The sequence below is a fragment of the Rhinatrema bivittatum genome, chromosome 7 (genome assembly GCF_901001135.1).
Source record: "Rhinatrema bivittatum chromosome 7, aRhiBiv1.1, whole genome shotgun sequence".
Classification (NCBI taxonomy): Eukaryota; Metazoa; Chordata; class Amphibia; order Gymnophiona; family Rhinatrematidae; genus Rhinatrema; species Rhinatrema bivittatum.
In genome coordinates this window covers 71,591,924-71,610,280 of record NC_042621.1, presented here as the reverse complement: position 1 = coordinate 71,610,280, position 18,357 = coordinate 71,591,924, and the positions used below count along the sequence as shown (strand labels likewise).

The following is an 18,357-nucleotide window of genomic DNA, read 5'->3' as shown; positions in this document are numbered from 1 at the left end:
ACTCTTTTCCCGAAGCAGATGATGATGCACTGTGTGTGGAGGAGTGATTGTGGCCTTTGAGGGACTTTCACAGTTTCTCTAGTTTATAAGCCCTGAAACACAGTGCAGGACATCCGTCCACAAGCCTAACAGTTTGCCTGGTTGTGGTCCAAAGCTGCAGTAGCATAATTCAGGCCCTTTGATAAGGGACATTCCCTTGCTCCAGATGCAGTTCTTATATCTGCTCAGTGTTTTTCTTTTTGCAGGACATCTTAAAGAGAAAAAAAAAAACTGAACAGGTTTTTCTTTTTTTTTTTTTTCTTTTGTAGCACTGAAAAGTGCTGCTGTGGATGCTGCAGGGGCAGCAATGCAACTGAAAATGAAAAGATTACCCAAGAGAAGAAGAAATCATTTTAAGATACTGAAAAAATTATCTGGAGAGACTAAGTAAACATCCGTGCTATACTCAAACAAAAAAAAGTCTGAGGCAGCTCACGAGGCATTGCCCATGCAAGAATTCTCACATATGCTCAGTAAAACCCAAAGCTCTACTAGCTAGGAGAGACAAATCCATTCAATGCCGTCTGATGACATCACCCACATGCCACGCCAAATTCAGCCTGTTTAATCGAAGGAAAATTGCATTTGCCATTTTTTAGACAAAAGTAGAATATGACATCTCCCAGCAGAGATATTCTTCTGGGAGGCTGTGGAGAGTGTCCAGTCAAAGAACCGGGGACTTGGCATCAAAATGATATGACAGAAGTATATGATGAGGTTGGTATTATCCCTAGGGATTAACACACCCAAACTCAAGATACATATGAGTCACAACACAACTCAGGACATGGTAAGAATTCATGCCAAGCTTTATTTAAAAAAAAAAACCTGTCTACCTCTCCTTGTGAAGCCAGCTCTGTTTTTTTCTAAAACAGGAAAAAGAAATTAAGGACCCCCCCAATGGGATCTCCCATCAAGCCAAGCTGAGAATGTCCGGTGACAAACCAAAGCTTTTCCAGGGCCTTTTCGGATATTCGCCCAGGTCCCTTTCTCCTGGACACCTTATTCTCAGCCTAGAGAACACAGATTTTCTCCTCTGTTACAGTTCAGCTACCAATGCAAAATTCAGCTCTAGCTGCAGAGATCCTGATTCTGCAACAATGCTTGTGGGCTTTTTTCTTCTTCCACAACAAAGCGATCTTGCCATGACGTATCAGGCGACATCAGACCCGCCATTAGTTGCTGCAGTCCAGTTAAGGCAATAACCACTGCATCTTTAAAGGGTTTTATTTTGGGAGGCAATTCCTGACAACCCGTACCACAAGTTTATCACAGGTGCAACAACCATTTCTGAGAGATTACAGGTGGCTCGCTGCAGTCTGTTGCAAAAGGCTGCAGTTTCCTAATGTTTGGGTGAGTTTTTTCACTGATTGGTTGGAAAGGCCCAACTCTGACCCATCTTCTGGCCTTTTGACATTTACATCTTGGCTCAGATTTGGTCTGCTTAGCCTTTTTTTTTTCTTTCTTACTCCCACCCCTTTCCTACTTCCTGCTTAAGCTGGGCAAAAGATTGCCTTTTCTTTAAGTTTACTGTGCATATGTAGCACAGGAATCTGTGGTCACAGAGCAGAAGCAAAAAGAAAAACATTTGATTAGACATTTAAAATCCTGCTTTCTGCCCTCTCTCTAGCTGGTAGGGTTAAATCTATTTAAAATGATTATATATATGTTAAGGTTACCATCAATTTGTAATCTTAAAAGGGCTCGCAGGGTGATTAACAGAGTTTTGTCTAGACTTTTGTGGCAGGGGCATAGTCCAAGACTGAATATATATCCGTTAATGGATACTTGGGAAAAGGGTGCTATTGGACTCCCGGATTTGAAGAGATAATTGGGCGTGCCAGTTAAGGCACCTTAAGGATTGGCTTTGAGAAACAATTATACTCCTTTAAGTATAGCAAAGCATTGAGATTCCCCAGTGCATCTTTTTTCTTTTTTTGCCTGCCAGGGTTGCAGGTCCTTAGGAAAGAAGGGGGGGGGGGGAAATCTCTTTTTGATGGTGAGAGAAACCTGGTGGAATCTGTGTACACAGTTGGGACATTCCTCAGCAGTTTCTTCTTATTTGCCGAGTCAAGGTAACCAATCCTTTCTTCCTGGGATACAATCTAGAGTTTTTGGTCTGTGGAGGACTAAAGGCATCACCCAGCTTCAGCAGGTGGTGGATGAAACTGGGCAGATGTTATCCTTTCAAGAACTACAGCAGGAATATGATTTAACACCTAAGGATAATTTTGTCTCTTTGCAGCTTTGTCACTATGTTCATAGTTTAGGACTGATATCTCTACAGGAGATGTTTTGTGACCAAGTGAAGCTTACAAGAGAACATGGATTTCTAGGTTATACGTTGGGTATTCGCTCACCCTTGGCGTTGGATTCTCTGCTTGCTAAATGGAATAGTGAGTTACCAATGTTGCTTACAGGGGGTCAATTGAATGCTAGTTTTAAACATATGAAGATGCCGATAGCCAACATGGGATTGAGAGAAATGCATTCCAGTTTTTGTTTTTTTTTAAAAGGGCCTATATATATCTCTTGCTAGAGCTTACAGAGCAGGCTTTGTAGGCACAGTGTGTCAAAAAGGCAAGAAGAATTGAGGGACATTATGAAATGTTTCTGGACATGTGAAGTGATTTTCAAATTTTGGGATGAAATTAAAACTTTCTTTGAGCAAATCCTTGGGCAAAATTTCTCTTTCCTACCACAGGACCCCTCATCATTCCAAATTCAAGTTAAAGGTAATAGGCTACTAATGTGAAAAGCTTGCCTGCTAGGGAAAAAGTATTCTCATGGTGTGGAAAGATGAGGAAGTCCCTTCTTTGTGGAGATGGAGGGGTGGTCACTCAAAATTTAATGTTAATGGAAAAAATAACGACTGGTTTGTCGCTTAAGTGCCGACGGACATTTCTGGAGATCTGGGATGCATATCTTCAAAACTTGCCTGTTATGGTCCAAAGTTCAGTGTTAAACAATGTGTCTTTATGAGTCAGCTTTGCAGCTATATTAAATTGGGGAATGGGGTTTGCCATATGAAAGTGTGTTATTGATATTGCTCCAATTTCATGTCTTTTATGCTGTATTATTTTGTTTGCATCTCAAATGCCCTTTCCTCTTGAGTGTAATGGTTCAGCAGCTGGTAATTGGGCGGGGGGGTTGAATTGGAGAGGGGACAGGGATGGGAAGGGGGGACAAATTATGAAAATGTATGTGTCATTTCAGATTGTACCTGGCAGGTGTAAGGGTCACCACACTGCATTATTGATGCCTGTCTGTTTTCTTCAATAAAAAAGTTTAAACATTAAAATCCTGCCTTCTAAACTATACAGCCATATAAATATAAAATAAGGAAAACTGACCACATTAACCATGATCCCTCCTGTGAGTTAGATATTACTACTACTGGGTCTTGTGAGGTAAACCCTGAGACGCAGACTAAATTTGCACCATTTCTTGTTTGTACTGATATGGCACACTAATATATTGAGTTTCTTACTTAATGGCTATGGAGTCTACAATATGAGACATTTCTTCTAGTTGGAATGGAAGGGATGAAGAATGATATCACTAAAAACATTTTTTATGAAGTCAAGTCATGTTTTCCTAATGAAACAACGGTGCTTCTGTTTGAAAGGAGGAATCGCAGTAGAAAAACTATCCACTTCTGGAATTACAATCATCAGATATTGTTTAACAGGAGTAGATTCAGAATGAACCTTCTTTGTCTGTTCAGTGCAACATTTGTAGCTCAACACAAAGTAGTAGTTGGCGCGAACAAAGATGTGGTCCTTTTATTTGTCAACAGCATCGGTGAAATTTCTGTGCCAGAGCGATAACGCCAAAATGCATCTTTCTCTGCACCAATGTGTTGCCAGTGTTGACAGGGTCTTCCTTGGCTCTTCCATGCTCCAGTTGCCAAACAGCGCAACTTCATTCCCTCTTTGCTGGAGAGAGAATTGTGCCTATGCTGAGACTTCTCCAGATCATGGTGCCTAGCATGTCAGGACTCTGCCTTTTTTTTTTTTTTAGATGATGGTCCCTCAGCTGGTGAGGATCTCCTCTTTACTGGCTCAGAGGCTTGGGGAGAGCTTAAAAAACAATTTCTCAGCTTGCAGCTTCTAGATTTTCTGGCCCATTTGGGCACAAGCAGCACACTTAGATATATCAAGTGATGGGCTTAAACAGTGAGCATAGTGGTCATACCTCCCATTGCTCCTGCAAGATGACTTATCTTTTTAACACGGTTTGCTGTCTGCCATAGTAAGAGAGGCCAGCGCGAACTCGATTTTGGAAAATACTAATACAAATTTTTTCCAGAGACGTACAAAATAAAATAAATTAAAAACACTTTGAACCAAACTAAGAAAAAATAAAATAGTAAACAAATCCTGACATAAATGTGACAAGCAGCTGAAGAACGAGAGCAAAAACATTCTTTTGCACAAGTGGTAGGAAAAAAAAAAAAAGATCAAGGAGACTTGTTCAGTGGTAGCTATATGAGAATACCTGCTCATGTTCATAAACATGAAGAAGGTTTTTCTGAGCTCTGAAAACGTTTCTCCATCTCAGTGCCACCAGATATCACCCCCCCCCCCATGTGTGTGGCCGATTTCTCCATGGACAAGCAGGGCAGTAAATACACAGTATTTGTTTTTTAATTTAATTTTGATAGTTCACATTTATATCATCAGTCTCAAAGTGGAGAACAATATAAACAAAACAATATCAAAAAAACTTTTGAAATTATCCAGAGCAATACTTAAAAAGACTCCAACAAAAACCCCAGCATACCATTCCAACACAGCCCTCTCACACCACCAGGGGCAGATTGTACCTATCGAGGGGATCAAGCTTCCCCCAGTGGGCCTGTCTGCTCCTGTTTGCATTGCAGGCGTGGCAGTGCTCCTGCACTGCAGAGGCACTGGTGACCAGCTGACCAGCCCTGCAGCAATGAGCAGTCAGATTGCTGCAGCAAAGCAATTGATGGTTCTACAAGTAGGCAGGGGCCCAGCACAGTGTAAAATTGTTACGGTGGTGCTAGCAGAAATTGTCCCCGGCTCCTGCAGCCCACAAACACCCCCCCCCCCCCCCACACACACACACACACACACACTTGGAGGCCTTTCCCTCTTGCTCAAAACATGGCTCAGGCCAGGCCTAGCACAGCAATGAGTGCTGCATTGCATGAAAAGCCTGGGATTCCCATCCGCCCCACCAGCAGGAAGAGAAGACCATGCATGCAGCTGGGCCCCAAATCCAGTGTGAGAGAGTGTGTCTGAATGTGAGTAACCTGCAGGATGGAAGACAACAAATGTGGAGGTTAAGTAGTCAAATGAGGAGAGGGAATGAAAAAAATCTATCGATATATTCAAATTTTACATGAGTGGGGTCTATTCTATTTTTCAAAAAAACAGCAGAGTACCCCAATCCCTACTTACTAAATGATTCCTATACTTTTATTGATTCAAAATATATTTTGTATTACAAATCTGACCATATAAAACCTGATTGCAACAGATTCACACCATTCACACAGTCACAGGTCATTCACTCATCATCCCACAAAAGAAAGCCTGTTAACTGCTTTGTTTCCTCATCATACAGGATATATACATTTGTGTGTATAACTGGGTACCCATGGGACGGTATGGAGAAAAATCCCCCGGGCCGATATTTTCCCACAATCCGCCCCTGCTCACACTAGGGTAAATATACTACCTTTCATAAATGTAGCCATTATAGTACTGTACAAAACGATATATTTCAAAGTATTCTTAACTTGACAATTATATAGGAATACATCTACTTTATAGAAACAGAAAAAATAAACAGATAAAAGGAAAATGTCCCATGTACTCTGCTCATTTTCCTTACTCACTATCATCATAGACCAGGGACAGAGAAAATACATCCAGAGAGCCATAGCCAGCCCCATCAACTGATTTCATCCAGCCCACCAATGTTGCTAGATAAAGAAAGTTTGCTAGCTGCTTAGGTCGTTCCTGAATCGGACTGCTAGTACAGTAGCAGCGGCAGCTGCAGGAGTGGGCTATCAGTCAGTCAGTGAGCGCCCAGGGCTACTTAAGCCAGTGCAAGCCCAAAGATCATGCAGAAGGCTGCACTCCGTCCTCACAACTGGGCTTTCCATTAGAAAGGAAACCCACGGTGGAGCTGTGAGCACGTGCAGGCTCACAGGCCCCACATCTCTCACCGACTGCCACCACAACCAAAGGTGGACCCAGAAGCTTACTCGCCCGCTTCCTCCTTCAAGTGATGGGGAAAAGGAAGAGAAGTCCTACACGGGAAAGTGAGGAAAGGAGCAAACGTTGGTGGACTGCAGATGGGTAAGAAGTGGAAGTCCATGTTGTGGGATGAGAAGGAAGTGAAGTAGGGGAGAGATGGAGTGGGGGAGAGATGAGGGGCCCAAGTGGATACCTGGGTGAGGGGAGGGGGGGAGATAGTGAAAAAGGGAATGGGAAGGGGAGGAATTGTCTGGGGGGTTTTGGGGGGGTTTTTGGGGCCTCAACCGCTCACTAAAACTTAAATAACCTTTCAGCTGAAATAACTGGTACGACTTGCCCAGTCCTGTAATAGACTGTTCAGCATCGCAGGTTTTCAGTTGTGGAATGAGCTCCTTGCATCCTTCAAGGCAGAGGAGGACCTAGCAACCCTTTAGAAAACTCCTGAAAACCCAGAAAGGGCTTCTGTTCTAAATGGTGAGGATGGACGAGAAATTCAACTATTCAAGGTAAATGCATCTGTCCTTTATCTGGTAAACCGACCGGCTGTTCTCAATTGACGGGAAGGAAAAGCAGAAGTTTTTTTTGTTTTTTTTTTTAACAAAGGCCCAATTTAGAGCTTTTGCTTCCTGCATGTCTCTAATTGAACAGGAATCCCTGTTTCGTGCATTCACGTGCGTGCTCTGTGCATACCTAACATTCTGATGCCGCTTCACATACAAGCTGTGAAAGTTCTTATCCGGCATCTGCCTGTTATCATTGCTTTCCTTCAGCCGTTCTATGATGGCCAATTTCATTTCCATGGAGATATAAGCTGGCAGTACCGAGAGCAGCAAGTTTTCCTAGAGGGAGAGAGAGAGATATTAAGTAATCGCATTTAGTTTGCATGCCAAATGCAAAAAGTATGAATATCATCATGTCGGTTCATAAGTGACACAATGAATTGATGCTTGCATCATCATCCTCATGATTTGCACGACACATTCCAGTTATGCATAGCACTATGCAGAAATACAAGGTGGTCTGTATTCAGTAACACTTAGCAGGATAAGTTCCGACTAAATACATATTTATCCGGCTAAGTGGTGGGAAGGGAATGGGTGTAACAGGAGGGAGGAGCTCAGTTATCCAGCTAACTCTAATATTCCTGGAGTTATCTAGACAAGTTATCTGGCTAATTCTGGTCACCCCATAGATCTCTCCTAAAATTAGCCAGATAAATATACCCAGCGGCGGTGTCTAGGCTTAACTGGCTAACTAGCCAAGACACACAGCAGCTGAATACAAATCTCTGCCCCTGCTCTTTGGAGCTCCCAATCTAGTCAAGACACACAGTGAAAAACAGGAGGTTTAGTATTAAGACAACAAGGTCATGACTAAGAAGATTTAAAGTAAGTAGGACTAAATTAAAAAGGGGCAACTTTTAATTGGTAAGTATTATAAAAATATATTATATCCATATTCAATAGGCGGTGAGGGGCAAATTTTAGCAGAATATTCAGCAGGATGAGCCTCCTGCTGAACATACTTGGCAAAAGTTATCCAGATATCTTTAGGCATGCCTCTGAATATACTTTCAAAGTTATCCAGATAAGTCCCATGACAGAGTATATTTAGAGGCCAAATAACATTATATCCAAATATTAAATTTAAAAAAAAAACCCACCTCACAAGCAAGTCTGTTCCATCACTCCCCAAATAAATTCTAAAAAAAATGTCAGCACCTACTGTAGTACTTTATTCTCCTCAACCTCCTGAAAATGCTCATATATGAGATACTTTGAGGCTCTGGATCAAATTACTTATATCAGTCCCTTATGCCCTAGCTTAGGCCTTAAAATCAAGAGATGCTGAGATCATGAGATTCCATTGGCAGCAGCTCACTGATTAAACTGTACTAGGTTGACAGCTTTTCTCTGTTATAGGGCAAAAGACTGGAATGACCTACCAGTCCAATTAAGATTAGAAACTGATCTGATGAGGTTTTCTAAGTGGTTTAAAACATATCTGTTTAGGGAATGGTTATCTGGGGATTACTAATACTGAATTAATGATATGGCAGATAGGATTATTACGTTTTAAAATACTGTTTACTGCATTGTCTGTAAAGGTTTTAACGTGACAAGATGTTTTTATGTTATAGATGCAATCCATTTTGTACAACGTTTGGGGAAAATGTGGAATGTTTTTAAATAAATAAATAAAATATCCCCGCCCTCCTGAACAGCTCAGAAACCCCCAAATCCCAAAGACGAAGCCGAGAGGTGGTGCCACATCCAGCTGGACACGGCTGGGAATACGTTACAAGACTATCGTCTCCAGGCTCAGCCTTGGTTTTTTTTTTTTTTGGGGGGGGGAGGAAGACAGGAGGGGGGGTTCCAGGTGTGTCAAGAGGATGAGCTTTGGGTGTAGTGGGAGGGTGGGATGGATGGCAGGGGGGAAACCCAAATCCAGGCCTTTCAATTTAATATCAGGGACTGTGGGGAGGGAGAGCTTCAAGCAGCTATGGCCTGCCCTTGCTTTTATTGTATTGGAAAGGGGGAAGGGAAATCAGGTGCTAAGTGCTGGCATCTTTTAGAATTACTTTGGGGGCGGGGGGAAGGAATCAGGTTTTCTTGCGTGCAGTGGGGGGGGATGTTTTGGTTTACTTTGTTTTATTTTTAACTTAACCAGCTATATGTTGAATATATGTTGAATTAAGCTGGTTAAGTTTAAAGTTATCCAGGTAAGTTTTACCCAGAGAATAAAAGTTGCGCAAGTATATTCAGAGGCACAACTAAAGTTATTCAGATAATTTTACCCGAGTAAAGTCAGCAGGAGACTGGCTAAGTTTAAGCCACATCCCCAGAACTCTTTTTTAAATCCAGGAGTAGTCAGGTAACAGTTTACCCATTTAAAAGGTCCTGGCAGCAAGGAGGAATATTTAAAACCCCTGACTGGTCTGGCTAAATCCCAAACTTACAGGGTCATTTATCAAAATCCATTATGGTGTTAACGCACGTGATAACTATCGCGTGTGATATGGCGTTATCGCAACAAGCAGCGTGAATGCAAATTTTACAAATTTATTCAAAGGGGTGGGATTGGGGAGGGGTTTGGGTCAGATCAAGGACAATGAGGGGCATTATCGCAGCATGCAACAACATAACATACACTTTCGCACATATTTAATGCCGGAAATAACTACAACTTTTATCCTGGCGTTAAACTGCGATATGCCTGAAATGGCTGTGAGAGAGAACAAGAGAGTGAGAGCCTCTGGGGTGGCACACATAGCAGTCAACTATTTATACTGCTATAGGAGGGCCAGCTAGCAACTCGAGGTGAGGTTTTGGTGGTGTTCTAGTGTTTTGGGACCAGTCATACATGCAGAGACATACGAACAGCACAGCAGACCTCAGTGAAGATTTTGACATGATTTGGAGTGAGGAAAGACACAAAGATGAAATTTCTACAATTTTCTCACCCTAGCTTGATGGAGTCTCTACCAGAGGACTATCAAGCTAGGGCGAGAGAACATGGAAGTAATCTCATCTTTGTGTGACTTTCCTCACTCCAAATCACATCAAATCTTCTACAAGATCTACTGTGCTGTTCGTACATATCACTGCATGTAAGTCTGGTCCCAAAACCCTAGACCACCACCAAAACCTCACCTTGAGTTACTAGCTCCTACAGTGATATAAATAAATAGTTGACTACCATGAAAACCTTATAAAAAGAGTCTCTCTCGCTTGCACTAGCCACACCCCTTTTTCTTATCGCGGGCGTTATTCATGCGAAAATTATCGCATTTTGATAATTCTAGGCCTTAGACAAACCTTTTAAAAATAGACCTCTAAATAGGAATTCTTTATTGGTTGCCTCCCCTCAGTAATAAGTAATGTTATATAACAAAGTCAGTGTCCTCAGATAGGCAGCTTGTTGTGGCGTCCCTCATTGTTCATCGTGGTCACCAACAGTGTTTAGCATCTTTTGCAGCCCCTTAGACAAGCTCATTAAGTACAGAGGGCCATATTTATGCTGATGACATACAGTTGACGATTCCATGGGACTTGATCAAGGGATAAGGATAGTCTACAGGTATCGAATTTTCAATCTACTGTAGACTGGATGAAGAGCAAAATGTCAAATATTCAGAAGACAGAATTGCTTTCTAATGGCAATTCAACTCTAGATTTGCCCTATTTATTATTTGGAAATTGTTTGGGTACTTTAACAACAGCCCCTAAAAGTCAAATTATTAGGGGTTATACTTTATTTGGACTCCCTGATCACCTTTCTAAAACTGAGACTTGTGAGAAGTTAAGTCCATTTTTGGACTGGGGTTGCTTTAGATCTTTGGTTCAACCTATTGTGCTATTGTAATTGAATTATTGAAATGGTCTGTTCATGGGTCTTCCTCAGTGGCTCACATGCAGACTAGAGAGACTTCAAAATACCGCAGCAAGAACCATCTTTGGCTGCTCTAGACAAAGTATGGCATCTCTGCTGCTTAAGGCTCGGCACTGACTTCCTATTAGGTGGTTTAAGATCTTCTGTCTAGTATCTTGCTCCTTGAGGGGTGAAGGTCCAAGTATTTAAGACAAAATTTGAAGCAGTACTCTCCAACATGTTGCTTGGACTCGTTATTCAGCTTTGCAACATCAACTGTCTTTCAAAGAAGCAGCTAGAGTATGGATGCGGGCTCATACGTTTTTGATGATTGACAGTTGGCTGTGGAATAAATTGCCTGAAGTACTGAGGTAGGAATCTGAATCTTTTATTTTTAGAAAACATCTTAAGCTGCAAAAAGAATAAAGCCTTAAGTTGATTAGGATATCTTGCAAGTTTCATCTTTCTGCTGGTTTAACAGAGTTGGGTATGGTGTTAACATTTTATTTAGTTATTTTATGATGGTTTTATTTTTGTGTTATTTTTGAAGCATTTGTTTATATTTTATTCTACACCACTTCAGACGTTTTATTTATTTATTTTACAATTTTATATTCCGCCGACCCACAAAAATAAATGAATGAATGAAATTAAACATTGTGTGTTATTACTCAAATAATCAATGGGATTATGTGAAATCAAACTATAATCTGTTTATTTTTGTATGAAACAAACAGAAAAGCATCACTGGACAACTGCAAATGGCAGTATTTCAACTGTTCACTTGAAAAAGGTCTCAGCTCCCAGTCCTTTGTGGGAAAGCTTACAGTAAAAGGATAGCAACAGCAGTCTGCCAAGAACAAAAGCTGTCAAGGTTAGAGACTCATCTGTCTCACTCTGTGTACGCTTTTCACAGCTTCTTTTGCAAACATGTCCAGGAACCCTGATTTATGGTCACATAAGTAATCACATTCAGTTTTTCAGAAATCAAGCCAGTAATCACTTCTATTTTGCAGACTGCATCAGTAACCAGCTTAGCTAAAGTATTTAAAGCAACAGCCTGCATCAAGTTGTTCGGTGAGCTTAGAGCTGATCAATGAATGCACACAGAATCACCTAGAAGCTTCAAGATAATAAACAGCAGGCAGAGCAAAAGTGCAAATGCAAGAAAAAAAACCAAACAGTTAATACAGGGAGACGAGACTTTTTTTTTTTTTTTTAAAGATGTGTTAGTGACAAGAAAAAGTGCAAAAGTGGGATTGTAAGACTCAAGACTTGAAGAAGAGGAATATGTAGAAGCTGACAAGGAGAAAGTGGAATTGCTTAATAGATATTTATATTTAGTATTCACAGAGGAAGCGCTGGGAACAGGATGTCAAAAATACTACAAGCAGGAATGGATGTGAGGTAGACAATTTTCAGAAGAGTATGTTAACGAGAAGCTAGCAATAGGATACATTCAAGAATATTAAGGAAACCATTCTACTTTAATTCCATCTAAATTGGAGTCTCTGCAAGTACACTAATAGATGAATTGTCAAAGGAGTTACACATGTAAATGTGGCCTAATATTGTGGCAATTTTCAAAAGTCATTTACCCACGTTAAGTGCACTTAACTCGAGTAAAACCTATTTACAATTCAAGGTCATTTACACATGTAAAATCCAGTTTTAAGCATGTAAATGCTTTTTGAAAATCAGGCCCTAATGGACCCACAGATTGCATAGAACTCTACTGCATGCATACTGAGAAACCCCCAGTCCTAGGATTACACCAATACTACAGTCACTTCATTGGCTTCCCGCCTTGCAGAAAATTAAATTCAAGATTTTATCTATACTTCATAAATTATTGAAAACTTCCCCATGATTTGTTCAATTCTGTGCGTATATATATACTTAGATATCTTATATATATATATATATATATATATATATATACTTACTGTTTAAAGATGCATACAGATGAGAGCTGGCCATGTACAAAATGTATGTTGTTTTAAAGTATGTATTAGTGTTGATATTGTTTTACTTACTGTAATTTTGTGTGTTTTACGACTTATGTAATTCACATTAAGTGGATATTCATTTTGGAAGTTGTGGAATATAAGACTTATAAATAAATAAATTCATATAAATAAATAAAATCCTCCTCGCCCTCTGAAATCAGCACATTGTGGTCTGTTGGAAGTTCTTTCTCCTCTACTAATCCATCTAACAGAAAACCTGCGAGTGGGCTCTGGCACACTGCCCGTTTGCAATCTTGGAGTAGAACTTTCCGCAGACACTTGAAGGGCATTTTTGTTTAGGCAGGCATTCCAATTAGATGATCAACACCCTCTCTCCAGTCCTTACCATCTGTGTTGCTATTCATCTACGTTGGATCTATTTGACTCATTTTTTTGTTTTCTGTTTCTATATAACTGTCTGATTAATGGTTCTTTATGTGTGTTTATGTATGCCACTTTGCACAAAGAAAAAGGCAGGTTATAAATCTTTTAAATAAAACAAACAAAACCAAGATTCACTAGAACCCTCCGGTTTTCCATACTCTCTAGGGTGTCTACTCTATTGCAGATTTTGATATCATCAGCAAAAAGGCTGTCTTAGCGACAGCCCTTCCACAATATTTTGCTGATGAAAATGTTGAGAACTTGACAGAGGATCCATTCCTGCTGCACATCAATAGTAAACGCCCCTTCTTCAGAGTGAACTCTGTTTATCACTAATTTATCACTATCCTTTGTTCCCTCCTATTCAATCAGTCTGTAACCCAATCAATCACTTCAGACCCATACTTAGATATCTTATAAATAGAGAGCCTTATGTGAAACCATGTCAAAGGCCTTGCTGAAATCTAACTACACTTCGAGCTCTCCCTGATTCAGCTTTTTAATAATACTTTAATAAATGATATTGTGGAACAGCCATAGGTAAAAGTTTGCAATTTTACGGATGATAAAAAAAAAATTCCACATAATGGCAAATTTCAAAATCCTGGAAGGTTTGGAAAATATAAGGGATCTAGTGAAGCTTGAAGAATGGTCTAGAATTTAGGTCAAGATTTAAAGCTAAAAAAACCACAGTCATTTATTTGGGTTGTAAATACTACCAAGGTTGTAGTACAATATAGGGATGAAGTTCTTATGTGCATAAAACAATAGTGTGACCTGGAGGTGATCATATCGAATAATTTTAAGTTAGCCAAACAGGTCAACATACCACACACCACACTTTTCAGGGCATAAATGTTTTAGTGAGGGACAAAGCAAAAAAACAAAACCAAAATCCAACAACTGGATAAGTTTCCACTGCTGAGTCGATATTTGGTGCAAGCACCTTCAGCAGAAATTATAGCTAAGAGCCTGTTGGGATAAGTCTCCACCAACTTTGCACACCTAGATTTCTCAATATTTGGCCATTCTTCTTTACAAAATCATTCAAACTCTATCAAATTCCCTGTGGAGCGTTGATAGACAGCAATTTTCAAGTCATACCACAGATTTTTTTATTAGATTGAAATCAGAGCTCTGACTTGAGCCACTCCAGTACATTGTCCTTTCTGTTCCTCAGCCACTTTATTGTAGCTTTGGCTGTGTGTTTCAGATCATTGTCATGCTGGAAGGTGAACGTCCATTCCAGTTACAGCCTTCTTGAATAAGGCAGCAGGTTCTCCTCAAGAACTTTTCTGTACTTCTCCTCTATGTATTGCTCCTTCCTTCCTGACAAGTGCCCCAATCCCTGCCCTTAGAAACATCTCCATAACATGGTGTTGCCACCATGATGCTTTATGGTAGGGATTGTAAGGTAATTCAGACTAATATTTTCTGAGTATATCTTAAAGGAGTTCATTCTCTCTGAACAAGAAAATGGAAGAAAAGAAAAGAATGTCCTTAATTGTTTGATCTGTGCTAGGACTGAGAAATCCAGGCCTGCAGGAAAAAATGCTTAGATTGTAAAACATATCCTTGACACAGCTGCCACATTATCTACCTTAGCTCTGCTTGGAACAAAGAGCTAAGATATTGATTGAGGACTCTTATTGCTAATGTCAGTTTGAGACTATGGAGTCCTCTATGCTAACATGAACTCTTCACTTTTAAAAATAGTGTGAAATTCCCAATCAGAAAGCTGCACTTAGCCCTCATTCATATGCATTGATTGTGCATGCATTATACGAATTTACTGCTATAAAAGTGAGTGAAACAAAGGAACTGGGATTCCTGCCAAGGTTCCTACCAACCAAGAGAAAGACTACCATCCAAGAGTTCTCCCAATACCAAAGAACCATACCCTCAGGACCATAAGCCTGCCAGCATCCCATTCTGATCTCTGGTGTGAAAGACACTGACTCAAGGTGCCTGTGCTCAGCTACTAGGCTTTCCTGACCTGCAAACAAATGAACACAGATGCCAATGCTTTCACAGAGAGAAGTCACCCATCTTCTTCCACTGTGGTTTGTCAGCATTGTGAGAGAAGACAAACTTTAACTTTTAATTAAGAGGTCTGACGTTACCTTTAGTTTGGGGATAACAAGATTGTGAATGCTCTAAAATAAATATGTGCAAACTTGCAGTCAATAGGCTGTAATACTACTTTAGAAATTGTGAAAATCTCTTTATTTATTTATTTAACAAAATATACCGACATTCGTGGAGCACATCAGGCCGGTTTACAAAGAACTTAGAAGGCTGAAAATACAATAAAACGTGGAGGGGGGAAGGGGAGCAGACGAGAAGAGGGAGGAGAGGGGGTAGGGGGCGAGGAAAGCAGGAAAAATAGGGCAGCAGAGTGAGAGGAAGAGAGGAACCATAATAACCATAATATACAAAAATTTCTTTAAAAAGGATGATACGCAAAGTAGTTAATTTACATCAATTCCATGATTCCTTTCACAGGAGGGGGGGAAAGGGAGGGGAGAAGCGGCTATGTCTGGTTGGCATCAGAGTATGCTTGCCTAAAAAGCCATGTCTTGATGCCTTTTTTGAAGGTGTGCAGGGAGGGTTCAAGACATAGGTAGGTTCTAAATCACCTAAAGATAGTTATATCAAATACATTTTAATTGATAAAACTCTCAATAAAACCTTTGACATTAGACAAACTGAATGATTAAAACAAACTCTGATCAACCCTAGTCTGAGTAATTAATAAAGCAGATTTGCTTACCTGTAACAATTGTTCTCCAAGGACAGCAGGATGTTAGTCCTCACACATGGGTGACATCATTGGATGAAGCCCTGATTCGGAAATTTGATCTCAAAAATTATAGAACTTTAAAAAATGCCTTGCTGAGCATGTACAGCTGTAGTCATCACCCTGCCCCCTAGGCAGAGTCTTTCAGTTCATGTTATAGCTAATACATGGAGAAACCAACTCCCAGGGGAGGCAGGAGGGTTTCGTGAGGTCTAACATTCTGTCCTTGGAGAACACCAGTTACAGGTAAGCAACTCTGCTTTCTCCAAGGACAAGCAGGATGGTAGTCCTCACACATGAGTGAAATCCTAAGCTATAGGCTGTCCAAGCAGTACAAAGTGGGAAACCGCACCATGCTGAAAGCACCATCTCTCTCTCTTTTGCCTGTGAGGCAGCCAACCCACAAAGGAGACTAGGCGGTAAAGGAGTTGGGTTCTACAAAGAGAAAAAATAGAAATGATTGAGACACAAAACCCCCATGTGTAGCAGAGGCACCTAAGGCAGAGAAGTGGTGCAAGTGCCAGCAAGAAACGTGCTCCGTATCACAGAAAACATTACAAGCAGGGTTTCGAATCAGGAGACCCTGACACTAGGTCTAGAACCTCCTGGATATAAGAAAAAGTCTAGAGATACAAACAAGAGAAGGACTCTTGGACGAAAACTGCATAGTTGTTACAAGACAACCGAAAAACCAACTGGGGCCTGAGAGCTCCCCAGAAAGAAACTGCGGTCTGCTGGCATCCGAAGAACAGAATGATTCTGCAGAAGTGTGCCCATGTTTGGCCGATGGGCACAATGGGCAGAAAAACCTAAGCAACGCTTGGAAGAATAATCAACAACAATGGCTTGGTCTGTGTCAGACCCTACGAGCCAAAGCGCAAGACATAGCATCAAGAGTTTCAGCGGATGAAAGGCAATCCCTGAATGGGATCATTACCCAAAACCCTCAAGCAGGGAGATACATTAGGCCTGAAGCTCACCCAAACTGCACCTTATCAAGGGCAGGGCTATCCATCCTGTTTACAGGATAGTCCAGGTGAACAGGAAGGCACTTTGGACAACCTAGTGAAGTGAGAAAAGCTAAAAGCAGTACTGGCCAGAACTTGGCGAAAATTTACGGAAAAATGGTGTCTCTCTCCCTGCAGGTATTAATACCTCAGCCATGATTACATATACTTCCCCCAAGGAAGCACGCAGTCCAGTAAATGGAACAATTATTGCATGAACCAGGACTCCCCTGTCCGCAGACAGGTTATCCCTACAATGGGGGAAGTATAGCTTGCAAGCCACTGCAATCAAAAAGCAGCACCTCTGTTGTGGGGTCCCTCATCCCCCAACTCCCTCAGCCATGGATATGGCAATAGGTTGAAAGGCATACTTGCCAATTAAATGGACTATAACCCTCCTCCCTGAGGTAAGAATGACTGGCAATAGTGGTCCTTATCAAAAAATGCCCATTGAGCTCAGCAGGTATCAAAGGTGATTCCTGGATGGGAGAAACCCATAATCTTCACCTGGGACCTACTCGGGAATGGCTCCCTCGCGAAACAGACCTATTGTGCCTTAGGACAACCAAATGAGAACACTACCGCTTGACTGGTTTTCGAAGCCCACGAGGAACAGAGAGCGACCACCAGTCAGAAGTAGTGACATCCTTTCTCCAGGAAACAGAGAACAAGGGACACCCCTTGTAGGGGTGGACAACTGGGCATCCAGAGGGGAACCCATAAGGTTTGTCCTAGAACCCAGTCAAATCTCCCCTTCCTGAAGGTTCAAGAAAACAATGGGAATCGGGGCCTCCTGATCCCGAAAAACCTTTTAACTTGGCAGTTGAGAGTCAAGTTATAATCACTGATCACTGAGGTTCAGAAGCGACCAATCTGCCATTGGAAGCTACTCTCAGATGGGGTAGGCCACTACGGTAATCAGTGGAGGGACCCCAGTAAAAACAGTCCAATGACCACCGCTGCTGTCCCTCACACCTGGCCTACAAGGAGAGGCACCAATTAAAAAAAATTGAGGCTCCAGTTCAGCAATACGCTGCAAAGGACTGAGCCCCAGGGGCTTCACCACAAAGGGGATTTGTGACCCGGGAGGGGTAGAAAGACATATTCCTCTTATGAGGAAGTAGAAGACTCCTGGATACTTCCCTCCTAGTGTCTACTCCCCTAAGGGTTCGACCAGGAATGCAGTCCTAGGTCATTCCTGTGTCTGCAGCACACAACCTGTTGTGCTTGCCATGAGGGAAACACACACACCCATAGAGTACATGGTAACTGGAAGAATAGAGCCTTCCAGTGAAAAAGCACGCTGACTAGTACTCATACAGTGGTATCCCATCCTATGAATGGCGGCCCACCTATGAACCCAGTCGCCGCACTTGTGGATAGAATCCCCTGGCACAGCGAGGACTGAGTACCACCTGTTAAGTCATTGGCTGCACACTGCCAAAAAGCAATCACAGTGTGTGCAATGATGCCTTTCTCGTCAGTACTCCCTAGCACCTTGTAGTGCAGAA

General features: G+C 41.4%; 1 protein-coding gene across 4 annotated transcripts in view; it reads right to left on the bottom strand.

Moving 5' to 3' along the window:
- ADCY7 (adenylate cyclase 7) overlaps positions 1-18,357 on the bottom strand; it is a 331,521-nt gene that overhangs the window by 121,851 nt on the left and 191,313 nt on the right. For all 4 annotated transcript variants that reach the window (XM_029608517.1, XM_029608514.1, XM_029608515.1 and 1 more), the window contains one exon: positions 6,966-7,114. In XM_029608517.1, the coding sequence (XP_029464377.1) occupies positions 6,966-7,114 (149 nt within the window). The remainder of the gene's footprint in view (positions 1-6,965; positions 7,115-18,357) is intronic.